The following is a 17,500-nucleotide window of genomic DNA, read 5'->3' as shown; positions in this document are numbered from 1 at the left end:
TGTCTGATCTATAAACCAAATCAGATGCATATAGCCTACCAGGAGAACAGGAATAGTCACCTTCCAAGGAATGGAAACTTAGGGAGACTTGGGGACTTAGACAAAAGTGCTGCGTCAGCATAAGCGAGCGGAATGCTCAAGCTCACTGTTTGGAGCTTTTGTTTTGGTTGTTCCTGCTAATGAGAGCTGTCTGCAGTGTGGTGGGATGCTCGAGATGAGTCAGCGACTCGCTTATTTGTCTCTGTCTGTCTGGACACATCAAAAGCCTCATATTCAGTCAACAATCCGCACGTTTGCAGTCAGACATGATGTTTAGTCTGCAGCCCCTCTCTCCTCTAACGTGGCGTTGATGTTCTTTCTTCTCTGTAACAAACACATGGTGCTTGTTACTCCCTCAGTAATATGTTCTGTGCCCCTTGCTGCTCCAAATGTTTTGGGCGGCCGGCTCATTTATGTGTGTTTGCTCTCCTCGTGCCAACACACACTCAGGCAGGAAATGAACGTTTGGATAAGTACTTTTCTCTATGGTTCACATATTCAGCCCGTTTAAGTGTAAATGTAGAACTGTATGACACGTGAACCACACACACACACACACACACACACACACACACACACACCCACACACACACGGCCTGAAATGACATTCTAAGCTTTCCAAAATGGCGCCGGTCACTAGACAATCATTGTGTCCATCACAGTTGTGGCACGATGTACAACTGTGGAATAGAAACCTTTTAAATGTCTGCTTTTAATGTTTTCAGTACATTACGTTCACTCTTTTCTTTTAAATGTAGGCTTTTAATGTTTTCAGCACATTACGTTCACTCTTTTTTCTTTTTAAGAGATGTTATGTGAGTCTCATTCACTGACTTGTCTTTGCAGGTGAAGTGGTCAGACTCAACATCAAGCAAAGTAACGAAAACCCATCTAGAACTGGAGAACTTCCTGTTAAAGGTATGGATCTTCTTAAATCTGCACTAGTAACAAAAGCACATCTAGAGCTAGAAATCTTCCTGTTAAAGGTATGGATCTAAAATCTGCACTAGTAACGAAAACACATCTAGAGCTAGAAAGCCTCCTGTTAAACGTATGAATCTAGAGCTGGAGAACTTGGTATGGGCCTTCAGGGAGTGTCGCCACGCCAACCCTTGCAGAGGCCGTTTCTTTCCTTTGGAAAATATACTGTTGTTGATATCCTCAGCAAATGGGTGGGCGTCACTGACATCATTGCACAAGACAAGATGCATGCTCTTGAGTCTACCACATTTGCATGTAATCAGATAAAATGATAAAAAAAACATTGTAAAAGTAAAACCTGTTCTGTAACAAGCTTCCTTTGTGCTTGTCATTCCAGTGTATTTGGAGCAAAGATAGTTCACATATAAGATGATGATACTGTGATCTTTTTGTTGGCAGTTAGCTCTATTGAATTTCACTGTGTTGCCTGATTATTTTTGATAGAAGAGCAAATTTGCCCCATTGCAACAGTGTGATCAATCTCCCAGGCCTGATCGAACTGTGCTTGTCCTTTTTCTGTTCTCCGCCGGCAGCTTCCGAAGGAGCAGTCGACGGAGTCGTTCGAGAAGAGCATCCTGCGCCTGCTCAACCAGGGCGAGAAACACGAGCAGCGGGACGTGGAGAGGAACCTCAGGTGAGTGGTGCTCGAGTTCTCTTCCGCTCTCGCCTTCCGTGTCTGTCAATAGCCCCGTTTACATGGACACCTCTATTCCGATTAGAAATGGAATAACAGCTCAATCGGAATAAAAATCGCCATAAAACACCTCAATCGGAATGAAAATTCCTGATCCGATCAGAATTTTAATCGGAATGGAAGAGGTGGTGTAGTCCGTTCCTATTCCGAATGAACACCCATGTATAGGGTCATTCGCATTGACTGATGTTTCTTACCAATGAAAAGTAGGCAACAACGGCTATTCCGATCCGAGAATTTGAAGCGCTTGAAAGCACCTGATCGGAATAGAAAGTGCCATGTAAACAGACGGCGCAAACATTTTCAATCGGAATATTCAGAATGACAAAAAACTGTCCATGTAAACGTGGCTACTGTGTGTTGGTGTCCACAGTCACTTTGCACCAAACGGCAGAAGGTTCTAGTGGGGTCTAGGATCCGGATGCATAACCAAACCTTTTCTTTGTCTGCTTTTGGTTCTGTTGTGTACTGAGGTGGTGTACTGACCTGAACTATGTTCTGCTATGAAATGTTTGACCCTCCCCAGTGCAGACCCCTTATGACCCCTTAACACACTGGAAGATAATTAAATATGAGTCTGGAGAGAAAACTGGTTTGAATTGGAAGTCAAGCGCCTGATGCGTACGTCATGGCCGACTGCTGCTGCGTATCACACATAGCTAAACTAACACGAGTGATTAAATGAAGTCTGGAATCCTGAACTTGGTGTCCCTGCCCAATCATCGTGAAGGAATGCTCATCTTCCTGTACCAGTATAAAACAGAAAGACTTCTTAACATAGACCTTGTCACACACACACACACACACACACACACACACACACACACACACACACACACACACACACACACACACACACACACACACACACACACACACACACGAACACCTAGTGTTGCTTTTATGTGTTGTGAGAGCAACAACGCCCCCTTCTGGTGATCAAACCTGACTGACTGCATTTCCTTAAGTTTCCATTTCTGTGAAGTGGCATCAGATGGGTGGTGCGGTAACAGCAGTGGGAATGGAGGAACCGAGAGCTACCTGCCTGGGCGTGTGATAACTGAGAAGAAGTCGGTGACGTGGGTGGTGGTGTTTCAGGTGGTGTTGTATAGGTGATTATGTTGCAGCTCGGCCTTGTCTTGATCATAGCCTGCAGGAGAATTTGGTTCCAGAGCAAACAAGCAAAACTTTAGTTTAGTTTTGTTTTCCCGAATGTAACCTCTCCCTCCTTGTGGCATGTCACCTCTGACCAGACATTTGGTGCTCTATCAGATGCATCAGGATGATGCAGAGTAGCACGCCCTTCCTGGTCAAAGCATCGCTACTGAACGCAGAGGCTGGTTACTTTGTATCGCCAGCTCCTCCTCGGATGCAGATCTCTCTGTGTAGAATATTAGATCAGATAATATTAGCATTGGTTAGGGCAGGGATTCATGTTGTGTGTTCATGCCAAATGGTCATGTTGTTGGTGTGTTCATGTTGTTGGTGTGTTCATGTTGTCGGTGTGTTCATGTTGTTGGTGTGTTCATGTTGTCGGTGTGTTCATGTTGTTGGTGCGTTCATGTTGTTGGTGTGTTCATGCTAAGTGTTCATGTTGTTGGTGTGTTCATGCTAAGTGGTCATGTTGTTGGTGTGTTCATGCTAAGTGGTCATGTTGTTGGTGTGTTCATGCTAAGTGGTCATGTTGTTGGTGTGTTCATGCTAAGTGGTCATGTTGTTGGTGTGTTCATGTTGTTGGTGTGTTCATGTTGTTGGTGTGTTCATGTTGTCGGTGTGTTCATGTTGTTGGTGTGTTCATGTTGTTGGTGTATTCATGTTGTCGGTGTGTTCGTGCTAAGTGGTCATGTTGTTGGTGTGTTCATGCTAAGTGGTCATGTTGTTGGTGTGTTCATGTTGTCGGTGTGTTCATGTTGTTGGTGTGTTCATGTTGTCGGTGTGTTCATGTTGTTGGTGCGTTCATGTTGTTGGTGTGTTCATGCTAAGTGGTCATGTTGTTGGTGTGTTCATGTTGTTGGTGTGTTCATGCTAAGTTGTCATGTTGTTAGTGTGTTCATGCTAAGTGGTCATGTTGTTGGTGTGTTCATGTTGTTGGTGTGTTCATGCTAAGTGGTCATGTTGTTAGTGTGTTCATGCTACAGTAAGTGGTCATGTTGTTGGTGTGTTCATGTTGTTGGTGTATTCATGTTGTTAGTGTGTTCATGCTAAGTGCTCATGTTGTTGGTGTGTTCATGTTGTTGGTGTATTCATGTTGTTGGTGTGTTCATGCTAAGTGGTCATGTTGTTGGTGTGTTCATGTTGTTGGTGTGTTCATGTTGTTGGTGTGTTCATGCTAAGTGGTCATGTTGTTGGTGTGTTCATGTTGTTGGTGTGTTCATGTTGTTGGTGTGTTCATGTTGTTGGTGTGTTCATGTTGTTGGTGTGTCCATGCTAAGTGTTCATGTTGTTGGTGTGTTCATGCTAAGTGGTCATGTTGTTGGTGTGTTCATGTTGTTGGTGTGTTCATGCTAAGTGGTCATGTCGTTGGTGTGTTCATGCTAAGTGGTCATGTTGTTGGTGTGTTCATGCTAAGTGTTCATGTTGTTGGTGTGTTCATGTTGTTGGTGTGTCATGTTGATGGTGTGTTAATGCGAAGTGGTCATGTTGATGGTGTGTTAATGCGAAGTGGTCATGTTGTTAGTGTGTTCATGCTACAGTAAGTGGTCATGTTGTTAGTGTGTCCATGCTAAGTGTTCATGTTGTTGGTGTGTTCGTGCTAAGTGGTCATGTTGTTGGTGTGTTCATGTTGTTGGTGTGTTCGTGCTAAGTGGTCATGTTGTTGGTGTGTCATGTTGTTGGTGTGTTCATGCTAAGTGGTCATGTTGTTGGTGTGTTCATGTTGTTGGTGTGTTCGTGCTAAGTGGTCATGTTGTTGGTGTGTTCATGCTAAGTGGTCATGTTGTTGGTGTGTTCATGCTAAGTGGTCATGTTGTTGGTGTGTTCATGTTGTTGGTGTGTTTGTGCTAAGTGGTCATGTTGTTGTTGGTCATGTTGTTGGTGTGTTCATGTTGTTGGTGTGTTCATGTTGTCGGTGTGTTCATGCTAAGTGGTCATGTTGTTGGTGTGTTCATGCTAAGTGGTCATGTTGTTGGTTAGGGGTGCAACGGATCATCATTGATCCGTGATCCGTTCGGATCAGTATCTTCGGTTCGGCACACACATGATCCGCGGATTGATTTATAATAATTATTAATAATAATGTCCGTGTGTTCTTTTGAAGTAACATGCGTGTCCACAAGGCATGCTTCTAGTCCCTCCCTGCTCTGCTCCCCTAGCCTGCCTGCGCGTCTTTTCTGCTCTCACACACGTTATTGGCGGTCATGCCATAACCAGCAATACATGGCTGCTAGTAGTGCTGATGTGGCTGCATAGCAGCAGCACAATAATAGCCTAATATCAAGTTTGTTTGTGCTCACTTACATCTCAAGTTTGTTGCGCACCTACCTATGCTATGATATTTAGGTAATTTAGGCTTAGCCTACTGTTGGGTTCAATGTCAGCAATAAGCTACGCAACATTGGCTAACTTGTACATCTGGAGATAGCTTGTGCTCACTAAAATCATAAAGGAGCATTGCAAGACACTCATCTCTTTTATGATCCCAGAAAGATTTTCTTCGACTTGTTAGTTTTATTAACATGTATTTTATCTAATGAAATATCCTTGTCATCATGCACTATATCCAACTTATCAAGAATAAAACCGTGAGACTGAAGCCTAATTACCCTCACGTATTTCTTAAAGCGACAGGGACTCAATTACACACACCTCCTATGCGCACTCCTCCACACCACGTTAAAGATAACTAAATCAGTAGGCCTACACAAATGACTAAACATTTGTAGCTACTAGTAATTATGCAGATTGTGTGTGGAGGGTCAAGCAGAATCTTGGATGGCCACTGGTGTGAATGATCACACAATATTCAATATAAGGTGATTAAACACCAAATCAACTAAAATGGTAAAAAAAAGCATCGAAAAAGTGATTCTTGACTTAGTATCGGTATCGAAACAATAATTTAGGTATCGTGACAACACTAGCCTACTTTAAACACATGCTGAAAGTGCTTGAGCCACGTTACAACATCCCGTCAAAGACAAAACTATGTTTATTTGTCTTGTCTTGTCTTTTTTTTTTTTTTTTTGCTGATCCGAAAAATGATCCGATCCGTGACTCTTGATCCGAGGAACGATCCGAACCGTGACTTTTTCGATCCGTTGCACCCCTATTGTTGGTGTGTTCATGTTGTTGGTGTGTTCGTGCTAAGTGGTCATGTTGTTGGTGTGTCATGTTGTTGGTGTGTTCATGCTACAGTAAGTGGTCATGTTGTTGTTGTTGTTGTTTCCAGGGAGACGTTCCTGTCTGCGCCTCCTGCCTTCCGTCAGACTGGAAAGGTGTGCAGCTTCTTCCTCACCGACTCCACTTCCTCTTCCTCCTCCAGTAACAGCTGCAGCAAATGTAAGTTTCTGTTTGCTTGTTTGTTTGTTTGTTTGTTTGTTTGTGTGTGTGAGAGAGAGAACTGCTGCTTATGCATGACTCTGTGAAGTATCCTAGTGTCCTGGTATCCTAGTATCCTAGTGTCCTCGATTTGCCTCCCTGTTGCACTGTGTGCTCCCCATGTCCAGTCCAACCCGACTGACCCTCAGTTGTCAGAGAACAAGGCCGAACTAATCGATGCTTTGGGACCGCTCTGAGGCGGTTCTGCTAATGTCCCTCTGGGTGATCAGTTCTGGTAATGTCCCTCTGGGTGATCGGATCTGGTAATGTCCCTCTGGGTGAGTGAGTGAGTTGGTTCTGGTAATGTCCCTCTGGGTGATCGGGACAGATGGGTCTGGAACAGCACTAGACTGTACAGCCATTAGATAAATAGATAGATAGATAGATAGATAGATAGATAGATAGGTACTTTATTGATCCACAAGGGGAAATTCAAGAATTATGAACTGCCAGTTTACGTTCATGAACTCCAGCTGTCCGACTCCTGAGAGGTCTTGATGAAGGATAATGATGATGATGATGATGATGATGGATAACAGTAAAAATGTTTACTGTCAATGTTCACTTGATTAGGTCCTTGAGTGTCTCTGTGACACTCGAGATGTGGGGAGGGTGTATGGTGCTGTTTGACCAACTCAGTCTTAATATGTTCAGGCTGTATGAAAATGTTGGGGCACCATTTAAGCCCACATGTGTTCCAGATAAGACCATGACAAATCGATTGTCAAAATAGCACAAAGTAGTAAAAGCACCAAATATGTGTTCAATAACATTTAACAAGTATTTTATTATTTTTTTAATTGATTTTATGTTTGTTTTGCGTTTGCCAGTTAATGCAGTCAGGTAAAAGAACACTAAAGCCGCAGGATTACACAGTGAAAATGTATCAAACCTCATAATTTCAGGAATTTCTTATTGAAACACATGAGATTAATTAAACTTAAATGGAACATGCTGGGTTTAAATGGTGGATTCCTACAGCAGGCAGCTTGTGAGCTACCACTACCCCAGCTGTTTCCAAGTAGCTCTCCAGAAGGTTTGAGGAAGATGTTCATAAATCTGATAACCCAGTCACTTGGGAAACATGTTAAAATTCCTATGAAATCAAATTCACAGTCTACAGAGACCAGGTAAATAAGTTGAAAGGAACCTTTAAAAAGCAGACAAATAGTGTTCAACAGTTTTGGGTGGAGATCAGCTATGTGAATACATGGCATGCTACTGCTAACATAAAAGCTCTCGGCCTGTCCATTTAGTCAATATAGCTCTCGCCTCTCGGAGGAAAAAAGGTTGGTGACCCCTGTTCTATGGTGTATACCGGGGAAATAAAGATGATATGTTCACATCAAAATGAATAAAGTTATGCCTGGAGCCTTAATATGCTGTAAACTTGCTAATCATAGTTATCCCTCTTCTGCCGAACCGAACCAAAACAAGGGCTCAAACACACTCAATTTTGATTAAAACCAACTAAAGACTGTCGGTGTGAAAACGCCCTAAGCCATAGCAAGTGACCTAAAGGACTGAAACAAAGATGGTCTAGCTACCAAGATGAATCATAAAGGGATTTGCCAATGGAACAAAATGGCACGTAGTTCCAGACTCCTAAATAATGGCGTGGCCATTATGTCAAACATAAACTTTTCTCTGAATAAGCAATAAGAGAAAATGAATATAATGTTTAAATATGATTTCATTACTATTTTATTGTCATTGTGTGAGATGCTAGTGAAACACTTTCAAACACGGGAGAAATAATTAAACTTTGGAGTTAGGACCTAGCTATTGCCGGGCTCCTAACCGATAGAGGAATTTACTTGAATCCGCTCGCTTTCTCAACCATCTCAGGCTGAAATGTAGTCAGTTCAGAGATGCGTGTAATCCGGCAGAAAGAAAAAAAACTATATTCTAGCCTCTGTAACTCTGCGTCAGTACACAGTTGCTCTGATTGTTTCCCAAGAACCTAGTTTTTCAGCTTTCCAAAGAGGTCATTGATTTGATTATAGACCAAACTAAACCGCTCACAAAAAGTAAGGAAACTTGACTTTGGCCCATTATATCTCCACTTTAATAATACCAATCAGTAAAGTGTTTTATGTCATTTTCATCGTTTATTAGTCATCTTTACAATGAGGTACAGCTTGTAAGCATTGGGCTCCCATGGAATGAGCAACACAAGCAAACCTGTAGTAGTGCCAACGAAAAATGTGCCAAAATGGCCTGTTATGCTGTTGGAATTCACCTTTGTTACTTCAAGCATTTACGATTGCACTCTCCCACAGAAATGAGGAAAACAAAACATGTTAGGCATACATGCGTTCATTTTATACTCAGTGTCAGGGTCCTCAGTAGCGTGTAGAGGATCCCTATGCAGCCACAATAGCTTGGCACCTTCTTCTCATGCTGGTCACCAACCTGGCTACATTCTGCTGTGGGATGGCATTCCATTCCTCGATAAGGATCTGTTAAGTCAGCCAACCTGGTTCTGTTGGTGACTCTGGCACGTACAGCACGCCCAACCTGATCCCACAAGTGTTCAATTGGGTTGAGGTCTGGACTCACGTCACGGCAGGCCATTCCATCCTCTCCACTCCCACATTCTGGAGGTACTCTCTGATGATCCCAGCTCTATGGGGGCGAGCGTTGTCATCCTGGAGGATGGCATTTGGTCCCACATTGTGGAGATATGGAATTGCCACTGGCTCCAGAATCTCATCCCGGTATCTAAACTCACCTGGTAGCACTTGAAGCCTAAAACGAGATGTCTGGCAGCAGAACCCTATTACTGGCCATTTTGGCACATTTTTGGTTGGCACTACTCAGACATTTGACTGTATTGCTCATTCCATGATTGCCCTATGCTTACAAGCTATACCTCGTTGTAAAGGTGACAAATCAACGATAAAAATGATATGAAACACTTTACTAGTTGGTATTACTAAAGGGGAGAGATAATGGGCCAAAGTCAAGTTTCCTTACTTTTTGTGAGCAGTTTTAGGTGGGAACAGCGGCCTCTGAAGCAGGCGCTGTGCAATTTCAGGCAACAACTTAAAATTGCTATTGAGAACCAAAGCGGTAGATAAAACAGAGTGGCAACACTCCCATAAACCTCCATAGGAAAAAATGGCAGCACTTTTTCCAGGCTACTTCCAAGTTATTAGAGTTTTGGAACTATTAACAGCCAATCTCTTAGTCAGGAGTCAATGAGTTAATTGATTACACCTTCCAGCATCCAGAAGTACATCCCTCCCTCCTGCGATTCAGCCATTCAGCGCAGGTTTTTTGGAACTTTTGATCACGTGGCGGCGACATCAAAGAGTGTCGCAACTCTCTCTTTCTATGGCTCTGGCTCCCTCTAGAATCGCCATATGTTTATATTTTTCTCTGCTGTTGTAAACAGCAAACATTTAGTGACTTATCCTCCCTCTACACAATGAAAATGCTTTAGCTCTCCAAGGAGCTAAATCTACTGATAAGATAATGTTTCACGGGTCCCGCAGGATTTGTCGTTGGACCGCCGTACTTGAAGCTGCATGACTGGTTTTCTTGGTAGCGACCTGCTACAATATTCGCCTGAATAGTCGCCTATTATAAGTTTGTTGACAATCAAATTGGCTTCGTAAAGGTACAAATCTTGCATAGTGTACCTTTAGATGTTTGTATTTGAGTGCGAGAGAGTGTGTACGAATTACACAGGGCCTCTGTTGGTGTTGGTATGTGAAGGAGAGAGAGAAAAGTGTGTGTGTGTGTGGTGTTGGTTGAGCTTAGTAGGTCAGAGTGTGTGTGTGTGGTGTTGGTTGAGCTTGGTAGGTCAGAGTGTTCTCATTCTGACACACAGGTGTGTGCGGCCCCTGTGCGGATGTAGCAGACTCGTGTTCATATGAGCGATGAGTCGATCCGAGGCCGCGTCATCCACACTCCGGCCCTAAATCCCTCGCAGAGGACCACAGCGGTGCACCGCACAGCACAGCACAGCAGCACAGCACAGAACATTGCATCGCACAGCACAGCACAGCACAGCACAGCACAGCACAACATCGCACAGCACAGCACAGCACAACACAGCACAGCACAGCACAGCACAGCACAGCACAGCACAACACAGCACAGCACAGCACAGCACAGCACAGCACAGCACAGCAGCACAGCACAGAACATTGCATCGCACAGCACAGAACATTGCACAACACAGCACAGCACAGCACAACACAACAGCACAGCACAACACAACACAACATAGCACAGCACAGCACAACAACACAGCACAACACAGCACAACACAGCACAGCACAGCACAGCACAGCACAACACAGCACAGCACAACACAGCACAGCACAGCACAGCACAGCACAACAGCACAGCACAACAGCACAGCGGTGCTAATGTGAAAATGAAATCGATTGTGTTTGTTGAAGTTACCAAAACATCTAGATACAGTATCTAATTCTAACCATCTGTTGGTACAGTATTAGCCAGCTAAGTTCCAATACAAAAGCCCAACTCTATGTGTGATGTGATGGTATGTAGCCAGGACAAAAGCCCAACTCTATGTGTGATGTGATGGTACAGTATGTGGCCAGGACAAAAGCCCAACTCTATGTGTGATGTGATGGTATGTAGCCAGGACAAAAGCCCAACTCTATGTGTGATGTGATGGTATGTAGCCAGGACAAAAGCCCAACTCTATGTGTGATGTGATGGTATGTAGCCAGGACAAAAGCCCAACTCTATGTATGATGTGATGGTATGTAGCCAGGACAAAAGCCCAACTCTATGTGTGATGTGATGGTATGTAGCCAGGACAAAAGCCCAACTCTATGTATGATGTGATGGTATGTAGCCAGGACAAAAGCCCAACTCTATGTGTGATGTGGTGGTATGTAGCCAGGACAAAAGCCCAACTCTATGTGTGATGTGATGGTACAGTATGTGGCCAGGACAAAAGCCCAACTCTATGTGTGATGTGATGGTATGTAGCCAGGACAAAAGCCCAACTCTATGTGTGATGTGATGGTACAGTATGTGGCCAGGACAAAAGCCCAACTCTATGTGTGATGTGATGGTACAATATGTGGCCAGGACAAAAGCCCAACTCTATGTATGATGTGATGGTATGTAGCCAGGACAAAAGCCCAACTCTATGTGTGATGTGATGGTACAGTATGTGGCCAGGACAAAAGCCCAACTCTATGTATGATGTGATGGTATGTAGCCAGGACAAAAGCCCAACTCTATGTGTGATGTGATGGTATGTAGCCAGGACAAAAGCCCAACTCTATGTGTGATGTGATGGTACAGTATGTGGCCAGGACAAAAGCCCAACTCTATGTGTGATGTGATGGTATGTAGCCAGGACAAAAGCCCAACTCTATGTATGATGTGATGGTATGTAGCCAGGACAAAAGCCCAACTCTATGTGTGATGTGATGGTATGTAGCCAGGACAAAAGCCCAACTCTATGTATGATGTGATGGTATGTAGCCAGGACAAAAGCCCAACTCTATGTATGATGTGATGGTATGTAGCCAGGACAAAAGCCCAACTCTATGTGTGATGTGATGGTATGTAGCCAGGACAAAAGCCCAACTCTATGTGTGATGTGATGGTACAGTATGTGGCCAGGACAAAAGCCCAACTCTATGTGTGATGTGATGGTATGTAGCCAGGACAAAAGCCCAACTCTATGTGTGATGTGATGGTATGTGGCCAGGACAAAAGCTCAACTCTATGTGTGATGTGATGGTACAGTATGTGGCCAGGACAAAAGCCCAACTCTATGTGTGATGTGATGGTATGTGGCCAGGACAAAAGCCCAACTCTATGTGTGATGTGATGGTATGTAGCCAGGACAAAAGCCCAACTCTATGTGTGATGTGATGGTATGTAGCCAGGACAAAAGCCCAACTCTATGTGTGATGTGGTGGTATGTAGCCAGGACAAAAGCCCAACTCTATGTGTGATGTGATGGTACAGTATGTGGCCAGGACAAAAGCCCAACTCTATGTATGCTGTGGTGGTATGTAGCCAGGACAAAAGCCCAACTCTATGTGTGATGTGGTGGTATGTGGCCAGGACAAAAGCCCAACTCTATGTGTGATGTGATGGTATGTGGCCAGGACAAAAGCCCAACTCTATGTGTGATGTGATGGTACAGTATGTGGCCAGGACAAAAGCCCAACTCTATGTGTGATGTGATGGTATGTAGCCAGGACAAAAGCCCAACTCTATGTGTGATGTGATGGTTCAGTATGTGGCCAGGAAGATGCCTTGAAGAAACAGCTGGTTGGCAGGACGGTCCACGGCGCCTCTCTGCTCACATACTGGTGTGATTATAACACACGAGAACACATGACCTTCTCAAATATGGCCTCTCCATCCATGTGCTGGGGTGGGAATGTGTGCAGGTGTTTTTCTCAGATTTAAGATGTTTTTTTTTTGTGTGTGAGGAGGTTTAACTGCACCTTTTTCTGCACATGTTCTGGTATTTTACTTACTTTATGTACTTAGATACGGTAGGAGGTTCTTTAAGTGTTCCTATCCAGGATCAGTTAAAGATGAGGCTAGTTGTAGGATCAGTTAAAGTCTAGTTGTCAATATTTGTTAAGTGTTGGTGCTTTTGTGTGAGCCCATGAGTCATGTTTCACAGTCTAGGTTGGGAAAAACAACTTCCTGTCTACGAGAGTTGCCCCCTCCCCCCCCCCCCCCCCCCCTCTCTCTCTCTCTCTCTCTCTCTCTCTCTCTCTCTCTCTCTCTCTCTCTCTCTCTGTTTCTCTCTCATGGCCTTTTGTTTGTAATGACAGCACGTTCAGCTGCAGGCTTTTAAGGTTCGGTTGCATTTGAGCTTTCGTCACCTCCTGATCCCACACAGGACACATCATGTTTGTTTTCATGCGATTTTCACGGCCCTCTCGTAGCGTTCCATGTCGGTGAAGGGGGGGAGTAGCCTGACTCTCGCCAGACCCTTGTAGTTCCGCCATGCTCCACCAGAGGCGTTTCGCTGAGCTTCACACAAGGGTCTGGACGCGAGGGCAATCCAAACCCCTGTGCCAGTGCTCAAAAAATTAGCAACCAATCAGGAGCGCCGAAGCGAGTGTTTGATTCAAATAACAATGGCGGCACGCAGCGAGGAGTCTTGTGCTGACATTGATTCTGCTATTTCAACCGTTTTGTCGAATCTATCACGTATTCATTCTTTAAAAGATTAACAGAGAATAGTTTTGAAGACATTTACTGGTGGCAAGGATGTTTTTACTCTTCTTCCGACCGGCTTTGGCAAGAGCTTGAAGAAGCCTAGCACGTCATTCAAGATAACAGGCAAGTGGTTTATCAAATCACATGCGAGGATGTTTTACAAGGACCCGCCTTCAGAAATACATCTCCTATCGAGAAGTCCCAGATCCTTGTGTGAAGCAGACAGCGAACTACAGGATCTGGCGAAAGTCAGGTTAGGGGGGGAGGGTATTCAAAGCAAATTTGACCCTGACTGGGAGCAAAATTCCCCAACGACTGCCTCAGTCATGTGCCTGAGAGGGACCGATTCTCCATGAGATAGGAGACCACAGACTCTAAGGAAGGGAGCGTTTGCAGGAGAGCTTTCTTCCATTCTTTCTTTCTTTTTCTCTCTCTTTCTCTCTCTCTCTCTCACACACATCTTGTCTTTCCATTTCCTCTGAGTCTTGTCTCTCGTTTGTCTGTTTCGAACTGTATACAGTCGATACGGATCAGTGGATGAAACTGCTGTGTCCATTTCCGTATGCATGTATTTATGGGAACCAGAGAAGGGTATGCCTTGGATTCTACCCTGTTCCCCCCTCCCAAGCCCGTAGTCCCCCGGCTGCTCCTCACCCCTCTCTGTGTGTGTGTGTGTGTGTGTGTGTGTGTTTGGGTATAGTGAGAGAAGGTGTGTGCTGTTAGGTGTGTGTGTGTGTGTGTGTGTGTGTTTGTGTGTGTTTGGGTATAGTGAGAGAAGGTGTGTGCTGTGAGGTGTATGTGTGTTTGTGTGTGTGTGTGTGTGTGTGTGTGTGTGTGTGTGTTTGGGTATAGTGAGAGAAGGTGTGTGCTGCCAGGTGTGTGTGTGAGGTGTACCTGCGCTCGTCCCTGAGCCCCGTGTGTGTCTGCGCTCGTCCCTGAGCCCCGTGCGAGGCGGTTGATTAACGTGAGGCAGCGGCCGAGTGACGAGGGAGGAGAGGCGAGAGGCCCGTGTGGGGGTGTATTAAGAATGTCCAATAAGACGACCTGTGAAAAGACCTGAGCACTCATTACAGGGACCAGACCCCATAGAGTCTCATTACAGGGACCAGACCCCATAGAGTCCAACTACCGCTGCTCTACACAATATAGTTTCTACCGCTGCTCTTGCACCATAGAGTTTAACTGCAGCTGCTCTTACACCATCATACATCTGCTTACACTGCAGAGTCTAACTACATCATACCGCTGCTCTTACACCATAGAGCTTAACTGCAGCTGCTCTTACACCATAGAGTCTAACTACATCATACCGCTGCTCTTACACCATAGAGCTTAACTGCAGCTGCTCTTACACCATAGAGTCTAACTACATCATACCGCTGCTCTTGCACCATAGAGCTTAACTGCAGCTGCTCTTACACCATGGAGTCTAACTACATCATACCGCTGCTCTTGCACCATAGAGTCTAACTACATCATACCGCTGCTCTTGCACCATAGAGTCTAACTACATCATACCACTGCATTTACACCATAGAGTCTAACTACATCATACCACTGCTCTTACACCATAGAGTCTAACTACATCATACCACTGCTCTTACACCATAGAGTCTAACTACATCATACCACTGCATTTACACCATAGAGTCTAACTACATCATACCACTGCATTTACACCATAGAGTCTAACTACATCATACCACTGCATTTACACCATAGAGTCTAACTACATCATACCACTGCATTTACACCATAGAGTCTAACTACATCATACCGCTGCTCTTACACCATAGAGTCTAACTACATCATACCACTGCATTTACACCATAGAGTCTAACTACATCATACCACTGCATTTACACCATAGAGTCTAACTACATCATACCACTGCATTTACACCATAGAGTCTGACTACGACTGCTGTTCTCCATTGTTTGCCTGTGCTCAGTGGTAGGCTATTATTAATTCATTGCTTTGAGATGGTTGGTTCATGAAATTAATAATTTATTGTCAGAGTTGTTGGAGCTCCCTCTGTTGACCTGGTTGGCACCTGCTTGGTGGCTAGGCTGTTCCAATACACCTGAAACGGAAACAACGCTGGCATTTCATTTAGGCCGAACTGTAAACTATCACACTGTATAATCAACCTGGAGGCTGGCAGAGTGGAAATTAAAGAAGACTTTATTATATCTGCAGGGCTTTCAAGAGCATTGTGGGTGTGTGTGTGTGTGTGTGTTTGTGTGTGGTGTAAAAGACTTGATAAACATGAACTAGAATGGAAGTGAAATACAAGCTACCTGGTCTACTTCTAACATGTTAACTCTGGGTAAGACTGAACAGAAGTGGCGATGTCTCCACATTCCTTTGATGTCCAAAACTGCCAATAGCATGTTTAATCGCTGACTCCGACTCTCCGCTTGTCTCTCTTCTCCGCAGGCAACCCTGTCCTCCCTGGAAAAGCCTTTGAGGAAGACTGCTCTGAGGCCTCCAGCCAAGAGGAAGGTGGGTTTGGTCCTAATGCGTATCACATACTAGACACCGCATAGGCCTACTAGGCATCACTTTAGATATTTTGGCTTTGTTTGCTCTTGTCAGTGGCTATGCCAACTTTATCATTTTAGGCCCTAAAGGAATAGTACTACATCATCAGCAAATCAGATACACATACTGTACCATTCCCCTACTTTCTTTGAAAGGGGTCGCTCAGGAAATATTTTTGTTGGAACTTCTTTAGCGTTGTTCAAGTGTTACGATTGTGTCTGTGTCAACATAATAAGAATGGCATTGAGTGATTTTTGCTACGTCAGTGCAAGCATCCTACACACTGGCTTTGAGTTCTGTAACTTGTAAGTTCTGCATGTTCTGTTGAGGTTGTTATTATGGCCACGAGGAGCCACACAACAACTGCGTCTTCTTTTAGATGGAGGACCAGAAAAGACCAACACACACACACACACACACACACACACACATACACACACACATGCGCATACACACACACACAGACACACACACATGCGCATACACACACGCACACATTTACACACACACACACACACACACACACACACACACACACACACATACAGTATGCAAACACACACACAGGCATGCTTCTTCTTTTAGAAGAAACTGAATTTGGAGATTCAGAAAATGGCAGCACACAGAAACGCACACACACACACGCTTCTTCTTTTAGATGGAGGAAGCCTAATTTGGAAAGTCAGAAAACGGCAACATCCAGTGCAAATGCTTGGTTTCATCATGTGGAATTAAAGGCAAAGCAGAGCAGAGGGCAAGTGAGCGAGTGCGTTTTTATTTTGAGAGGGAGTTTTGGAGACGGACTCGTCCGCCTCCCTCCCCCGTGCGGCCCCCACGGCGCATGCTCACACGCTCCTAATGACAGGCTCGCGCAGGCCCTGCGGTTAGCTTCCAAACAATAGCCTGGGGCTCGGCGCCCTTCCTGTGATGCTAGGGGCAGCCGTACAGCCCCAAGGTCACTACGCTACATGGTGACCTTGAGGCCGGGACTGGGGTCTCTCAAGGACAGGGCCCCAGCATGGAGGAGTCTGGGGTCTCTCTAGGACAGGGCCCCAGCATGGAGGAGTCTGGGGTCTCTCAAGGACAGGGCCCCAGCATGGAGGAGTCTGGGGTCTCTCTAGGACAGGGCCCCAGCATGGAGGAGTCTGGGGTCTCTCAAGGACAGGGCCCCAGCATGGAGGAGTCTGGGGTCTCTCAAGGACAGGGCCCCAGCATGGAGTCTGACCTGTGGTCCTCCCTCCCTTCCCTCCTCTCCTCTCCTCTCCTCTTGCCTGTCCTGAGTCCTGACACCCTTACTGAGATGTGCTGCTCACACAACATAACAGTGGCAATCAGCACAGCATAGCCAGAATAGCACAGCATAGCACAGCATAGCACAGCATAGCCAGAATAGCACAGCATAGCCAGAATAGCACAGCATAGCACAGCATAGCCAGAATAGCACAGCATAGCCAGAATAGCACAGCATAGCCAGAATAGCACAGCATAGCCAGAATAGCACAGCATAGCACAGCA

The 17,500-nt window shown here is 45.0% G+C and overlaps 1 protein-coding gene across 2 annotated transcripts in view; it reads left to right on the top strand.

Moving 5' to 3' along the window:
* Positions 1–17,500, top strand: part of LOC134065995 (zinc finger CCHC domain-containing protein 2-like) — a 50,596-nt gene that overhangs the window by 19,417 nt on the left and 13,679 nt on the right. For both annotated transcript variants that reach the window (XM_062521153.1, XM_062521152.1), the window contains exons 4-7: positions 886–957; positions 1,554–1,654; positions 6,102–6,211; positions 15,881–15,946. In XM_062521153.1, coding sequence (XP_062377137.1) covers positions 886–957; positions 1,554–1,654; positions 6,102–6,211; positions 15,881–15,946 — 349 coding nt within the window. The remainder of the gene's footprint in view (positions 1–885; positions 958–1,553; positions 1,655–6,101; positions 6,212–15,880; positions 15,947–17,500) is intronic.

This window comes from Sardina pilchardus, chromosome 19 (genome assembly GCF_963854185.1).
Source record: "Sardina pilchardus chromosome 19, fSarPil1.1, whole genome shotgun sequence".
In the NCBI taxonomy this organism is placed as follows: Eukaryota; Metazoa; Chordata; class Actinopteri; order Clupeiformes; family Clupeidae; genus Sardina; species Sardina pilchardus.
The sequence above is the reverse complement of the archived record's forward strand: the minus strand, read 5'-3'. Positions and strand labels throughout refer to the sequence as shown.